This window comes from Podarcis gaigeae (assembly GCF_964106915.1).
Source record: "Podarcis gaigeae genome assembly, chromosome: 15".
Classification (NCBI taxonomy): Eukaryota; Metazoa; Chordata; class Lepidosauria; order Squamata; family Lacertidae; genus Podarcis; species Podarcis gaigeae.
The window spans coordinates 42,922,487-42,936,791 of record NC_139692.1 but is presented as its reverse complement, the minus strand read 5'-3'; the positions used below and the strand labels follow the sequence as shown (position 1 = coordinate 42,936,791).

The 14,305-nt window shown below is 48.2% G+C and overlaps 1 protein-coding gene across 6 annotated transcripts in view; it reads right to left on the bottom strand.

Annotated features, from left to right (window-relative positions):
* NCOR1 (nuclear receptor corepressor 1) overlaps positions 1-14,305 on the bottom strand; it is a 105,939-nt gene that overhangs the window by 69,551 nt on the left and 22,083 nt on the right. For all 6 annotated transcript variants that reach the window (XM_083714945.1, XM_083714946.1, XM_083714949.1 and 3 more), the window contains exons 3-11: positions 12,784-12,914; positions 11,647-11,842; positions 10,418-10,600; positions 8,287-8,400; positions 4,142-4,198; positions 2,917-2,969; positions 1,849-1,915; positions 569-741; positions 232-294 (exon numbers count right to left, since the gene is read on the bottom strand). In XM_083714945.1, the coding sequence (XP_083571071.1) occupies positions 232-294; positions 569-741; positions 1,849-1,915; positions 2,917-2,969; positions 4,142-4,198; positions 8,287-8,400; positions 10,418-10,600; positions 11,647-11,842; positions 12,784-12,914 (1,037 nt within the window). The remainder of the gene's footprint in view (positions 1-231; positions 295-568; positions 742-1,848; positions 1,916-2,916; positions 2,970-4,141; positions 4,199-8,286; positions 8,401-10,417; positions 10,601-11,646; positions 11,843-12,783; positions 12,915-14,305) is intronic.

Here is a 14,305-nt window from a genome sequence, read left to right as displayed (position 1 = left end):
TAACACAACGTTGATGCAACTACAAAACGTTTTGATCCAGCCCGGGGAAGGAGGCCTGAGCCCATTTCAGAGAGCCCCAAACTGACGCGTGAAGTTTGCACCACCGTAGGATATGTGTGGGGTGGCCTCTTCCTTTTAAGGTGGCTTTTAAAAGGGAGAGGAGGAGAGGAATCACAAAACAGGCAGAAGGAATCCCCAACTGAATTCATTATTTCATTCATTGAAACCCACCTTTCCTCTGAGGAGCTGAAGGTGGCGGATGTGGTTCTCCTCTTCATTTTGTCCTCGACGAGCCTGTGGGGGAGGTTGGGCGGAGAGTGAGTGACTGGCCCAAGATCACCAACTGAGCTTCATGGCAGAGTAGTGGGATTTGAACCCTGGTCTCCCAATGCGCTAACCACTGCACCACACTGCCTCTCCTGCACCACTCTGTGATATGGCCCTCTGATCAATGTCCCGCTCGGGAGGCACCACCCAGGTGCTGTTGGGGAAAATCAGAAGGCTGGACCAGATCGGCCTTTGCCAGCCTGGTGGCCTCCAGACCAGTTGGACCAGAACTCCCGTTTACCTCTGAAACCGCTCCTGCTGCTCCCTCTGCTTCCGGATTTCGGGGAACTGCTTCTCATAATACTCGCGGGTCTTGCTCTCCTTTGCCTTCCGGCGGGGGTTGTTCTCTATGCGGTCCACTTTCTTCTCCCAGGCTTCCATCAGCTGATCGTAACGCTGACAGATTTTCTGCTCCTGGTTAATTCCACACACAGCCCCCCCCCCCCATTTCTGGATTAAAAAAAGCTCTCTCTCGCACAACGCTAGAATGCCACTGCGTGACACAAAACTGAAAAGATGGCAGCTTCAGCAGGGCATACAGACCTGGTTCACAAATACTGCTAAACCATGGTTAGCGTAAACCATCATTAAAGCTGAGGCACCTTGGAGCCCATCACTTAAACCTGGGTTTGTCACATCACAGGATACTTAAAAGCATCAGCCAGAACAGGTGATCCTTGACAGCAGCTCGAATTTTTCGCCGCTGTTCACTCATGGCTCTGTATATTTGGTGATGGCTCCTTAACCATGGTTAAGGAGGAGGTCCAAGTTTGCACGTAATGCTAAGCTATGGTTAATACCAACTAAAGTTTATAAGCCAGACACAAATCCTTGGCTAATGATTAATCTTAAAACAAGCTGACAAACCATAATTAAGGTACTTATCTGGGCTCTCACATAATGCTAAGTCACGATTTAATATAGTTTAATAATCCACGCTTTAGCATTATGTGCAAACCAGAAATGCACCAAGCCGCCTAATTTTGCCCAGTTTCAGCTTCACTGGTGCTCAATCAGAGCTCTGTTTCGTTTTTAACAAAGGACACACAAAATCAAATGGTTGGTAGTTTCGTAGGCACTTCTCATGTAAAACACACCCTTTTTGATGCATCCTAGTACAGCTAAATTCCATTCATTTTTTATTTCATCGAGTGAGCTAGTATGTCTTAATGTCACAGTTAGCTTATTCACACCCAAATTTAATAGCTTCCGTATTTAAGGGCATTTCTCTTACCTGTGGGGCTTCGGGTGCTGAGTTCTGAGCCCAGAAAGGAGAGCCATCTGTAAGGTTTGGGTATTTGCCACCTTTGCCCACGTATAGGCAGGTGAATGACGTGTGCTGCTTTGTGTATAAAGGACAACTCTCAGCACCAAAACAAATATCCTCGTAACTGACAGCGAGTTTTGGGGTGCGTTTTAAGGGGAGGGAAAAGACAGCCTGTGCTAACAACAAGCTAACCGACCACTCCCAAAAAATTATGTACAGGGGGACAAAAAATAAACAAATAAATAGATCCATACCCTCTGTTTCCTGGCGTGATTCCTTCTCTTGAAAAAGAGGATCAGTTTTTTTCTCATGACTTGGTTCCTAACAAAAAAAGAGCATGAAAGGCATAAGAAGAGAGCTTGGCTGCTGGATCTGGCCAAAGGGGGCCCACTGAGTCCAGCATCCCGTCTTCGCAGGGGCCAACCAGAGGCACACCCTCCCATGGGAAGCCTGCAAGAGGGACATCCCAATTTGCGGTCCCTAGCAACTAGGATTCAGAAACACCCTGTCTCTAGCTGGATCAGGCCAGTAGCACATCTAGTCTAGCATCCTGTTCTCAAAGTGGCCTGCCAGCAGGACCTGAACACACTCTCCCGCTGCCCTTTCCAGCAACTGGAAATATTCAGAGGCAGAACATAGCCATTGCAGCTGGTAATAATAATAACAAATAATAATAAATTTATTAATTATTATTATTATTTTTTAGTGGTACCTTGGTTCTCAAACACCTTGGTACTCAAACAACTTGGAAGCCAAACAGTGCAAACCTGGAAGTAAGTGTTCTGGTTTGCGAACTTTTTTTGGAAGCCAAACGTGCTCCATTTTGAGTGTTACGCTGAGGTCTGTCTGTTTTTGCTATTAATTTTGTGTTTTTGTTTTTGCAGAGCTTTTTTGTTTTGTTTTTGTGGCTGTGTGGAGCTACTGATGGATTGATTATGTGATTGCAGTACATTGTTTACTGCTTTCAGTTTATGAATCCATGGTCTCATTAGACAGTAAAATTCATGTTAAATGGCTGTTTTAGAGGTTGTTTTTAAAAGTCTGGAACGGATTAATCCATTTTTGCATGACTTTCTATGAGAAAGCGTGCCTTGGTTTTGGAACGCTTTGGTTTTGGAACAGACTTCTGGAACAGATTAAGTTTGAGAACCAAGGTGCCACTGTATTAAAGGAAACAAGAAAGATTTCTTAAAAAGAGAGAAAAATGAGTAAAAAGGACTTCTCACTATCCATCTCTCAGTTGCATATACAAGAGTCCAAGCGTCTTTCAAAGCCATCCAGGCCGGGGAACCATCATGTTGGTGGTGATGCGAGGCACTTACGTTTTGATGTTTTCATGGTACACCTTTGTGTCCGACGGCTGGTTGTAGAGTGGCTGCGGAGCAGGGGGTGGAAAGAAAAAAAGGTAAGAAGAACAAGGAATCATGGAACTGTAGCGTCGGGTGGGGTCTAAAGGGTTGTCTGGCCCAACCCCTTGCAAAGCCAGAGCCACAGCACAGAATACATCAGGGCAAGATTTTTTTGCTTAATAGCAAACCTCACTAAGAGGGCACTTTAAGCACTGCCACGCACGTGCGGCAGGCACAAAGCCAGCACAGCCAGGAACACCCGCCCGCCCTAGAAAGCTGGGCCAGGGCATTCCAGTTCAAAGGAAGTTAACGACCCACCAAGACACTTAGTGCCCTCCCAGATCTGGAGAGCTCCCAACTCACCTGGGAGTCATTCTGGACTCACAGCTGTCCATGGAGGCGCAGGTCAATTCTGTGTCCAGGGCAGCTGTTTATCAGCTCCATCTGGTACGTAGGCTGAGACCCTATCTGCCCGCAGACTGTCTCGCCTATCTCTCGCTTGGACTACTGCAATGCGCTGTATGTGGGGCTACCTTTGAAGGTGACCCGGAAACTACAACTAATCCAAAATGTGGCAGCTAGATTGGTGACTGGGAGCGGCTGCCGAGACCATATAACCCCGGTCTTGAAAGACCTACACTGGCTCCCAGTACATTTCCGAGCACAATTCAAAGTGTTGGTGCTGACCTTGAAAGTCCTAAACGGCCTCGGTCCAGTATACCTGAAGGAGTGTCTCAACCTCCATCGTTCTACCGGACACTGAGGTCCAGTGCCGAGGGCCTTCTGGCGGTTCCCTCACTGCGAGAAGCAAAGCTACAGGGAACCAGGCAGAGGGCCTTCTCGGTAGTGGCACCTGCCCTGTGGAATGCCCTCCCACCAGATGTCAAAGAGAAAAATAACTACCAAACTTTTAGAAGACATCGGAAGGCAGCTCTGTCTAGGGAAGCTTTTAATGTCTAATTGATTATTGTATTTTAGTGTTTTGTTGGAAGCCACCCAGAGTGGCTGGGGAAACCCAGCCAGATGGGTGGGGTATAAATAATAAATTATGATGATGATGATGATGATGATGATTAGGAAGCGGGGCCCAAGAACCTGTGGGGAGAATCCCCACCCCACTCCTGCGCTGGAAGAGCTAAAAGCAAGTTTGAGAAAGAGACACACATGGAAAGGCCACAAAAATTACAGGGTTGCTCACCAGTTCGACTTTGGGGCCGAGGCCTTCGAAGATCTTGTGGGCTTCTTCGGCCTTTTTCTGCAAAACCCGGGGGGGGGGGGGAGGAAGGCATCATCGGATGGCCCAGAAAATCAGCAAATTGATATATATATACACCCATGTATGTAGACAGAGATATGTACACATGTTTCAATAAATGGATATAGATATATGCCATAAAAGCAAAGTAAGATCCTAGTCCTCATGGTTCCGAATAAAGGGTTGAAGCAGGAACACAAGAAGCCACCTTGGTCTGAGTCAGGTCCCAGGTTCAGTCCCCACAATTGCCAGGCAAAACTGGGAAAAGGCCTGAGATCCTGGACAGCACCTGCCAGTCAGTTTAGACAATACTGATCAATGGGCTGATTCAGCAGAAGTATGCCGGGAGAGCTCAGTTGGTTTAGCTCCAAGGCTGCAGGTTCAATTCCCGTATGGACTCCATGATTCTAGGACAGGGGTCTACAAGCTTTTTCAGCAGGGGGCCAGTCCACTGTCCCTCAGACCTTGTGGGGGGCCAGACTATATTTTGAGGGGGGGAATGAATTAATTCCTATACCCCACAAATAGCCCAGAGATGCATTTTAAATAAAAGCACACCTTCTACTTATATAAAAACATGCTGATTCCCACACCGTCTGCAATTGGGCCGGATCCGGCCCCCGGGCCTTAGTTTGCCTACCCATGGTATACACACACACCAGGGGTTTCTACGGACAGGCAGAGGTGTACACAAAGAGAGAGAGAGGTTTCAATATAAATAGATGGGCTTACACACAGAAAGAGGTTTCTATGGATAGATGTGTATGCAAATACACAGTTTCAACAGATAAGGTAGGTCTACACGGAGAGTTCTCTATGGGTAGATAGATGTGGGCACCCACCCACAGATTTTGATAGATATCGATTATGTTTACACACAGATAAGTTTCTATGGATAGATAGACAAGATATGTGCACCCACACAGGTTTAAATGGATATAGAAAGCTGTCTATAAACAAACACACACATATTCCCTCCTTCTATCTGTCCCTTATTCTAAGACATAGCACTGGGGCACTTAAGAGAAAATACACACACACACACACACACACACACACACACAAACATATAGATTTATACAAACAACACACACATATATTAAGGAAACATTTCACACAACATTCTGAGTGCAAAAATATTTTCTAAGGAGGGTTGTCCATCCCAAACCCAGTTCCATTTCTGCCCTGGTGGGGGAAGTGTTTCCTATTTCTTTTATCCCCTGCCCAACCCTGGCTCTTCACCACCGAGATGCAAAGCTCCCCCTCAATGCTTCAGTGCTAAAATATGTTGTTGTTGTCGTTGATGACGATGATGGAGGGGGAGACAGACATTAAGGTCTACCATGCCTGAAGGGCCAGGAGGATGTTTGGATACTTGAACTTGGACCCAGGGGTTTGCTTGGGATCCAAAGAGCTTTGGGATCCGAATTTTAAGGCCTTGCGTCCTGGCCAAAATATCCCTCCCCCAAGACCAGCTGAACTTTCCAGCTGAAACGGAGGTTATTCGCGCTGACCTCGCCTTCCTCTTTGACAGCATTCTTCTCCATGGAAATGGCTCTCGCTTACACAACGGGGAGAATAGAGATAGCTCTCTCTCTCTCTCTCACACACACACACACACACACACACGTTACAGCCAGGCCTGTGTACATTCAGTGTCGCCACCACCATGTTGCATCAGGCAGGAGTTTGGCAACAGACACAGAGCACAGTTACCACGGCTGGGCTCAAAAGATCGGGGGGGGGGGGCATCCTCAATTAAAGCAGTCAGAGAGGTGGCTGGGTGGAAGGTCCGGGGAAGGGGCTTCACGGCCCACCTGCCCCTCAGGTGACTAACAAACGTGGAATGGATTACGCCAGTGGATCCCAAAGTGGGCAGCATAGCTCCCTAGGGGGTGGTGGGATTGCATGGGGGGCACTAAGAGGCAATGGGGTACTTGAGGTTTAAATGCCTCTCGGATTTTAAAAAGCTGGTGTCACTGGACTGAGTATACCAATTGTGATGAATTAATTAAACTAAATAGTTCTAATTGGATTTTGAATCAATGTGCAGTTAATTGTGACTGTTTTGAATTTTATTGTGCTATTATGTTCCTTAGTGGGTCACACAAACTGCTATTTAAATAATGCTTTTTATGAGGCAGGGCAGGGGACAATGGGGATCAGTTTATGGACCCAAGAGGGTTGTGCACCCAAAAAGTTAGGGAACCACAGGATTACGCTATATCCTGGAATGACAACACACACTTTCCTTGCTCGGAAAGATACCAGAAAAGAGCTGGGCACTGGAGGATCTGGTTGACCGGTGCTTAAAAAGCCTCTGGAATATACCAGGGGTGAGGAACCTGTGTCCCTCCCTGCAAATGTAGCCTTCCAGAGCCCTGACCAATGGCTGAGCTGGCAGGGGCTGATGGGAGCTGGAGTCCAGCAACAGCTGGAGGACTGCATCTTCCTAAAAGCAAAATTTATCTATTATTCTTATTATAGTGAACTGACGGAGGGGAAAGTCCCAACAAATACACCTTTTTACAGAAGTACCTTGGGTTACATGTAATTCATTCCAGAGGTCCGTTCTTAACCCGAAACCGTTCTTAACCTAAGGTGCGCTTTCGCTAATGGGGCCTAACACCGCCGCCACGCGATTTCCATTCTCATCCAGGGGCAAAGTTTGCAACCCAAGGTACAACTTCTGGGTTAGCGGAGTTTGTAACCTGAAGGGTTTGTAACCCGAGGTGTTTGTAACCCGAGGTACCACTGTATTCAGCTCTGAGCGAGCCCCAAACTTGTGGAACTCTGGCCACGTGCTTTGTAAATGAAAGCTTAAAGCTTGCTTCAAAATGTTGCCCTGGAAGCTCTTGCAAAGCTGAACTTGGAATAAAGAAATGACTTCTGCTATATACAGCGGTACCTCGGGTTACAGACGCTTCAGGTTATAAACTCCGCTAACCCAGAAATAGTACCCTCGGGTTAAGAACTTTGCTTCAGGATGAGAACAGAAATCACGCAGTAGCGGCGTGGCAACCATTAGCTAAAGTGGTGCTTCAGGTTAAGAACAGACTTCCAGAACGAATTAAGTTCTTAACCCGAGGTACCACCGTACACAGGGTGCACTTAGTCTTGGGAACTCATGAAGACAACCTCGTTCCATAGAAGAAGAAGAAGAGTTTGGACTTGATAACCCGCTTTCTCACTACCCGAAGGAGTCTCAAAGCAGCTAACGTTCTCCTTTCCCTTCCTCCCCCACAACAAACACTCTGTGAGTTGAGCGGGGCTGAGAGACTTCAGAGAAGTGTGACTGGCCCAAGGTCACCCAGCAGCTGCATGTGGAGGAGCAGGGAAGCAAACCTGGTTCACCAGATTACGTGTCCATCGCTCTTAACCACTACACCACACTGGCTCTCGCCATAGAAAACAAGGCAGTCTCTGGTGCAGCATGAAACTCACTAGCCTAGCGAAAGCAGGAGTGCCACATAGCCCAACAACAAACCGCAGTTTGTTAGGGATCCTGGCTTGTTAGGGAGCCAGGGATTGCCACTCCCCACTCACAGACCCCTTCCTTATATTTATAAGGTTTGCCTTTCTCTCCCTTGAAAAGCACATAGAGCTGACAGAGGAAGTTGTAAGAGCGGCTCTTTTCCCCACTTCCTCTTTCTGCTCTACGTGCTTTCAAAAGTTCGGATTAATTCTACTGGACCAGGCTCTGGGAAAGCAAAGTGTGTTTCTGCACCCACATTCTCTCTTTCCATCTCTCAGAGGGAGGGAAGAGGTGGAGCCAGAGGGGGTGGGGCTCAAGGCACTTGTTCAAAAATCCAAGCCACGAGCCTAAAAAGACCAGCAACAACCCTCACTTCTGGGTTCAGACATTAATAGGAACTGGCAGCTTCCGGATTCTCTCATCCCAGGGAAAGTGCGATCAATTGGCATGCGAAATGAAACCACACTAGGTCACCAACCCCAGCTCATCACAACATGCAAACACGGGAATCCTCTCTCTCGCGGGCACAAGTAAGGACTGGTGCCCGGTAGAAATCCCTGCATCAAATATAAAAGAGGCTTTGAAAAGGAGGGGTGGGAGAAGCAAGTGTTACCCGATTCTCATCATAAATAATCTGGACGATGCTGCGGTGCTTCTGTTCCACAGGGGGAGGGGAGACAGGTCTCTCCGGCTCAGGGGGCTTTGCAGATTCTTCCTCGAGTTGTTGCTAGGAGACAAAAAAAGCGAGGGGGGGAGAATCAGCCATCTGTACCAAGGTCCTTGCTCTCACCGGGAATGAGTCACCAGAGAGGGAGGGAAAGCCAGCCTCTGAATCAACAGTTTGCTGCAAGGTGTAAATTTGTAAAGGTAGGAACGAGCACAAAGAGACTGCAGAGCCACCAGGCTGTGCCAGTCACAAGGCTGCAGAGTATTTTTGCTTTTGAACTTAAAAAAAAAAAAGAAACTTAAAAATAATCATGCAGAGGGAGACTAAAAAGTCTACACCAGGAAAAAGTGGGTTTGGTAAACCAGGGGTGAAGGAAACAATCACCAGTACACCATGCTTTGATTTGCCTACTCCACTTGTCGCCAGTGTGGAACCTCCTGCTGTTGTTGGGACTCCAGCACCCATCCGTCCCTGACCACCAACCGGGGCACGCTGGCTGGGGTGATGGGAATTGGGGTCCAACGGCAGCAGGAAAGCCACAGAGATTCTCCACCCCCTGGTGTGGACAAGAATATGCTAGTGTTTCTCAAACTTGTGTCTCCAGCTGCTGCTGGACTACAACTCCCATCATCCCTAGCTAGCAGGACCAGGGGGCAGGGATGATGGGAGTTGTGGTACAACAACAGCTGGAGACACAAGTTTGGGAAACTCTCTAGCATTTCCTGTTAGAACAGGGAGAGGAACGCAGAAAGCTGCCTTATCCTGAATTAGACCACGGGTCCATCTAGCACAGTACTGTCAACGCTGAAATTACTTCTTTTAAAACAATTTTTAGGTTGAGTTCCATTTAAAGTTTGCTTTTTTATCAGTATTTTTTAATCAAACTTTTATATTGCTTTTCTGCAAAAGACCACTTGCAGTTTGCGACAGTTAAATGGCATATAAATATACAATTATGATTAAACTTCATTTAACTCTTGGGAAGACTCTCGAAGTGGCATCACAATGCATACAAAGCCTGTCTATTTACGGGACCACCTCGCCTGGTCTGCCCCACAGAGGACCTTAAGGTCCATGAATAATCATAGTTTAGAGGTCCCAGGCCCTAAAGAAGTCAGATTATCCTCCACCAGGGCCAGGGCCTTCTCAGTGATGGCTCCGACCTGGTGGTGTGCTCTGTCCCATGAGACCAGGGCCCTGCAGGATTTAACCTCCTTCCGCAGGGCCTGTAAGACAGAGCTATTCCACCTGGCTTTCAATTTAAACTTATCCTGATCTTTTATTCCCCTTCCTTCCCTCCCCCTTCCCTTTTTTATGAAGATTACCCGCTCTGGGATCCCACAGCTAATTCTCCCCTGGCCTCCTCGCTGGCCCAAATAGGACTAACTTAGCCAGCTAGCCCTGGTGATCATCTAATGCTTATTGGATGGATTTCCCCCCTAAATTGTTTTTTGAATTCTGTATTTATTGTTATTTACATTTTATACTGTATTTTATGCTGTTTTTTGTTGTATCAATTAAGTGTTTTAAATTTGTTGTTAGCCGCCCTGAGCCCGGTTTTCTGAACCGGGAAGGGTGGGGTATAAATTAAAAATTATTATTATTATTATTATTATTATTATTATTATTAACTAAGACAAATAAACAGACACCCTTCTGCTAGCTCCAGGGTGGCTATCCTGCAGTCCCCTCCAGATGTTGCTAGACTACAACTCCCATCATCCCTGGGAGCTTGATGGGAAGTTTGGAGCCCAAGAACATCTGGAGGACCACAACAGCTAGAGGCTCACAGATGTTCGCCACGCCTGCTCTACAGCCAGATCCCTGGTTTGACCAACCTTTTGTTGATTCAGCCAGATCCCATCAACAGGAACGGCAGCCCCGTCCTCTGCTACTCCACCCCTGCCCACCTGCTCTGCCTCCACCCACCTGCAGCCTACCTGACCTACCAGCAGCATCCCCTCATCCTCGGCCAAAGGCTTCCCTGCCCCCCATCCCATCTCTTCTCTGCCAAGAGACTTCCACACACACATTCCTGATCCAGCAGGCCTAAGGGTGCCCTGCTCCGGCAACTCACTTGCTTCTTCTTCAGCTTCAGGATCTGCTGTTCCACTTTGGCAATCTCCCGGTCCACCCGGTCCATGCTCTGGATCAGCTCCTCCTTTGACAGCTTGGACGGAGACGCATTCTGGTCATCTCCGCAGGGCTGGCCTGAGAGTGGCGATGGCGGCCCGTCATGCTTGCCTCCAAAAGCTGAGTCCTGGGGAGAAAGGAGAAATATTTTTGTTTTGTTTTGTTAGATTTATATACCGCCCTTCATCCGAAGATCCTCAGGGTAGTTTACAAGATAAAAATACGGGATAAAAACAAACAGAAAAATAGTTACCATTTTTTAAAATAATAAAAATAACTCCCCGGCCTTCCACAAACACATTTGGAAGGCCATAGAATATTAATCAAACAAAAGCCTGGTTAAAAAGGAATGCTTTTGCCTGGTGCCTAAAAATATGTAATGAAGGCGCCAGGCGAAGGTCCCTGGGGAGAGCGTTCCACAAACAGGGAGCCACTGCAGAAAAGGCCCCGTTCTCATATTGCCACCCTTCAGACTTCTCACAGAGGAGGCAAACAAAGAAAGGCCTCAGATGATGATCACAGAGTCCAGGTCGGTTCATACAGATAGAGGTAGTCCCTGAAATATGGCAGTCCTGAGCCGTTTAAGGCTTTATAGGTTAAAAGCAGCACTTTAAATTGGACCCGGAAGCTAACTGGCAGTGATTGCAGTTGGGCCAGGATCGGTGTAATATGTGCAAACTGTCTTGCTTCAGAGAGCAAGCTGAATACTGCACTAGCTGAAGGGCCCTAGCCCTGAGCCACAACCGCTGCCCTTCAGTGTCCCAAGTCTACAGCAGTGAGTTAGCAAGGAAGGGCCATTGCTCAGGAGTAGAGCCCAGCCTCATGAGCAGAAAACCCCACGTTCAATATCCAGGTAGGCCTGAGAAAAGACTCCCCCCATGAAAAACTGGAAAGCTGCAGCCAGTCAGTGCAGACAATACTGAGATTAATGGACCAATGGTCTGACTCGGTGTAACACAGCTTCCTATGTTCCTGTGAGACTCCTTTGGCAGAGGAGCTCTGAGCTTCCTAGAGCTGTCTCCACTTGTCACTGGCTCTGGCGCCACCTACTGTTGGGCTCCCTGACAATGGCCCTACCAGTCCAAAAGGACACCAGGCACCGTTGTACAGCCGATGCCTCAAACCGGGCAAAAAGGCAGGACTTGGCGGCGGCCTCTTCCCAGCCGGCGTTACCTTCTTCAAGTCTGACGAACGCAGCCCATCCTGCAGCTGGTGGGACAGCGGCAGGACCGTCGCAGCGCTGACCCGCTGGTAGTGGGAGTCGGAAACCTGGTCCAAGCGTGGCCTCTTCGAATCCAGCGCATCGTGATCAGCTTGCGACGAGCCGGGGTGGAACTGGGCCTCGTAGCCAGATCTTCTTTCCTGAGGCCTGAGAGGGAGAGGAAATAAGTGCAATGGCATACCCACCAGCTGTCCAAAAAAGTGTTCCAATTTACTTAGTAAACCACAGCCTCGTTTTTGCACATCTGGGGTGGGCGGGGGTGTTTTCGCAGCATGGCAGAGTCGGGAGGGAAATTAAGAGGTCGCTGCGTCCAACCCCCTGCTCAATTTGGGGATCTGCAATGCTGGACACAGAGGCAACACCCCTGGCGAGGGGCCGCCCAGTCTCTGCTGAAATATCGCTGACGCTCAAAAACATGGCAGAGCCTTTAATCCGGCGCGTTTAAGCATCCTTCCATCAGCAGTTCCAGAGGGGAGGTTCCAAAATAAAATCCCCTATTATGAACGCAAATGCCCCCGTGAACCCAGAGAGGAAGAACCGACAGCTCATGTTTTTACTTACTGCTCCTTTTATTAAGTTATATCATAATAATAATACATTTTATTTATCCCCTGCCCTCCCTGGCCGTAGCCAGGCTCAGGGCAGCTAACACAAGTAAAATTACAGTAAAAACATAATGGGGGGGGGGGGAAACCAATTTAAAATGCAGGTTAAAATGCAATTTAAAATGCAGCCTCATTTTAAAAGTAGCCCATAGATCAAAACCATAAGGGGAGGGAAACATAAGGGTCAGACTGAGTCCAAACAAACAGCTCTGTCTTGCAGGCCCTGCGGAAAGATGTCAAGTCCCGCAGGGCCCTAGTCTCTTGTGACAGAGCGTTCCACCAAGTCGGAGCCAGTACTGAAAAGGCCCCGGCCCTAGTTGAGACCAATCTAACCAATCTAAGATTTTTTTTTTACTTTGGAAAAAGGATTATGTGGAAACCTGCAACAGGACTGGTGCAGCAGATTGGAGCGGTTGAGTTGACGCATATAGGGAAAGGTGATATGATCAGGTAACAATAGGTCAGAGATCGAGGGCGCCCTACCTGTCGGAGCCAGGGTGATATTCAGACAGCAAAGAGGGCCGCCTCCGAAGCTGTTGCTGCTGCTGCTGCAGGAGCTGGGTGGCCTGGCTGACTTCCAAGTGAGAAGGGCGGAAGTCAGGAACAGCAAACTCCTACAAGATAAAAAGTGGGGGGCAGGTTACTTTGTCAGTATTTTTTACAAAGAAACAGCTGCAACCCAGGAGAGAGAATAATAGAATTGTAGAGTGCCCGGGAGCAGTGCCTTCTAGGGCAGCCTACCCCAAGATGGCACTGCCCAGATGTCATTTATTTTTATTTTATTTTGTATACTACCTTTTACTCCAAGGACCTCCAGCTGGCATACGTAGCTCTCATAGCTGTCAACTTTCAGATTTGAAATTAAGGGATCAGCAGCCTCACCTGACCCAGGGACAGTCTACGGGATATCTAACAATCCGGGATAGCAGCGGGAAGCAGCGGGAAACAGTGCTGGAATACGGGAATTTCCCGCAAAAAAAGGGAAAGTTGACAGCTATGGTAGCTCTCCCCCGCCCTTCCCATTTTATCATCAAAACATCCCTGTGAGGTAGGTTAGGCTGAGAGTCAGTGATTGGCCCAAAGTCACACTCAGTGAGCTTACTGGCTGAGTGGGAATTCGAACCCTGCTCTCTCTATCAGATCACAGTCCAGCATTCTTAATTCTTACACCCATCAGCCCCTGGCTGCAATGGCCAATGTTTGGGTGTCTGTGATGGAGCTTTGGTCACAACAGCGTCCGGAACAGGCGCCGGGGAACTTTTGGCCCTCCGGAAGATGCTGAACAAACCCCATTATCCCTGGCTGCTGGCTATCACACTTTCTGGGGATGATGGGAGTTGTAGTCCAGCAACCTCTGGAGGGCCAAAAATTCCCATGCTTAGAATATCTAGACAGGAAGCGGGGCTCGTATCATCAGCTCCGCCAAAGTGACCTCCTGCCCCTGAACTGTTACTGTTCCAGCCACTCATTGTAAGAACTACAATTTTACTTTAAGAAATTGCCTTGGCTTTCCCCCTCTTCTGCTCCCATTCCCGTTTTCTTTCTTTGCCGACTCTTTTAGATCATAAAGCCTGAAGGCAGGGACTGTCCGGTTTTATTTGATGGTACATAAGCTGCTCTGGAAGCCTCTGGCCAGATCCTGCAGGGCTCCTCTAATGTACTTACGACTCAGGGTTGGCACGCCAGCCACCTGCCTGGTCAAACATTGACAACTGACCAGCTATTCTGCTCTCAAGGTTGAAGAACCGAGATGCCCCAACCGGGAAGAACCTTTCGTTTCTTTTGGAAGGAGAAGGACGAGGAGGAGGAGGAGGAGGAAGAAGAAGAAGAAGAGGAAGGAAGGAAGGGACATACTTTGCTCCCCTTGTAACACAGACACAGAGGTTCACGTGAGCTGCTAAGAACTGGGCCCGCCGCAACCCACGCCTCTAGCTCCCTGGTCCGAGGGTTGGCACAGTGGTCAACTGGCTGCTCAAATATTGACAGTTACTTGAGGATGGTTTTT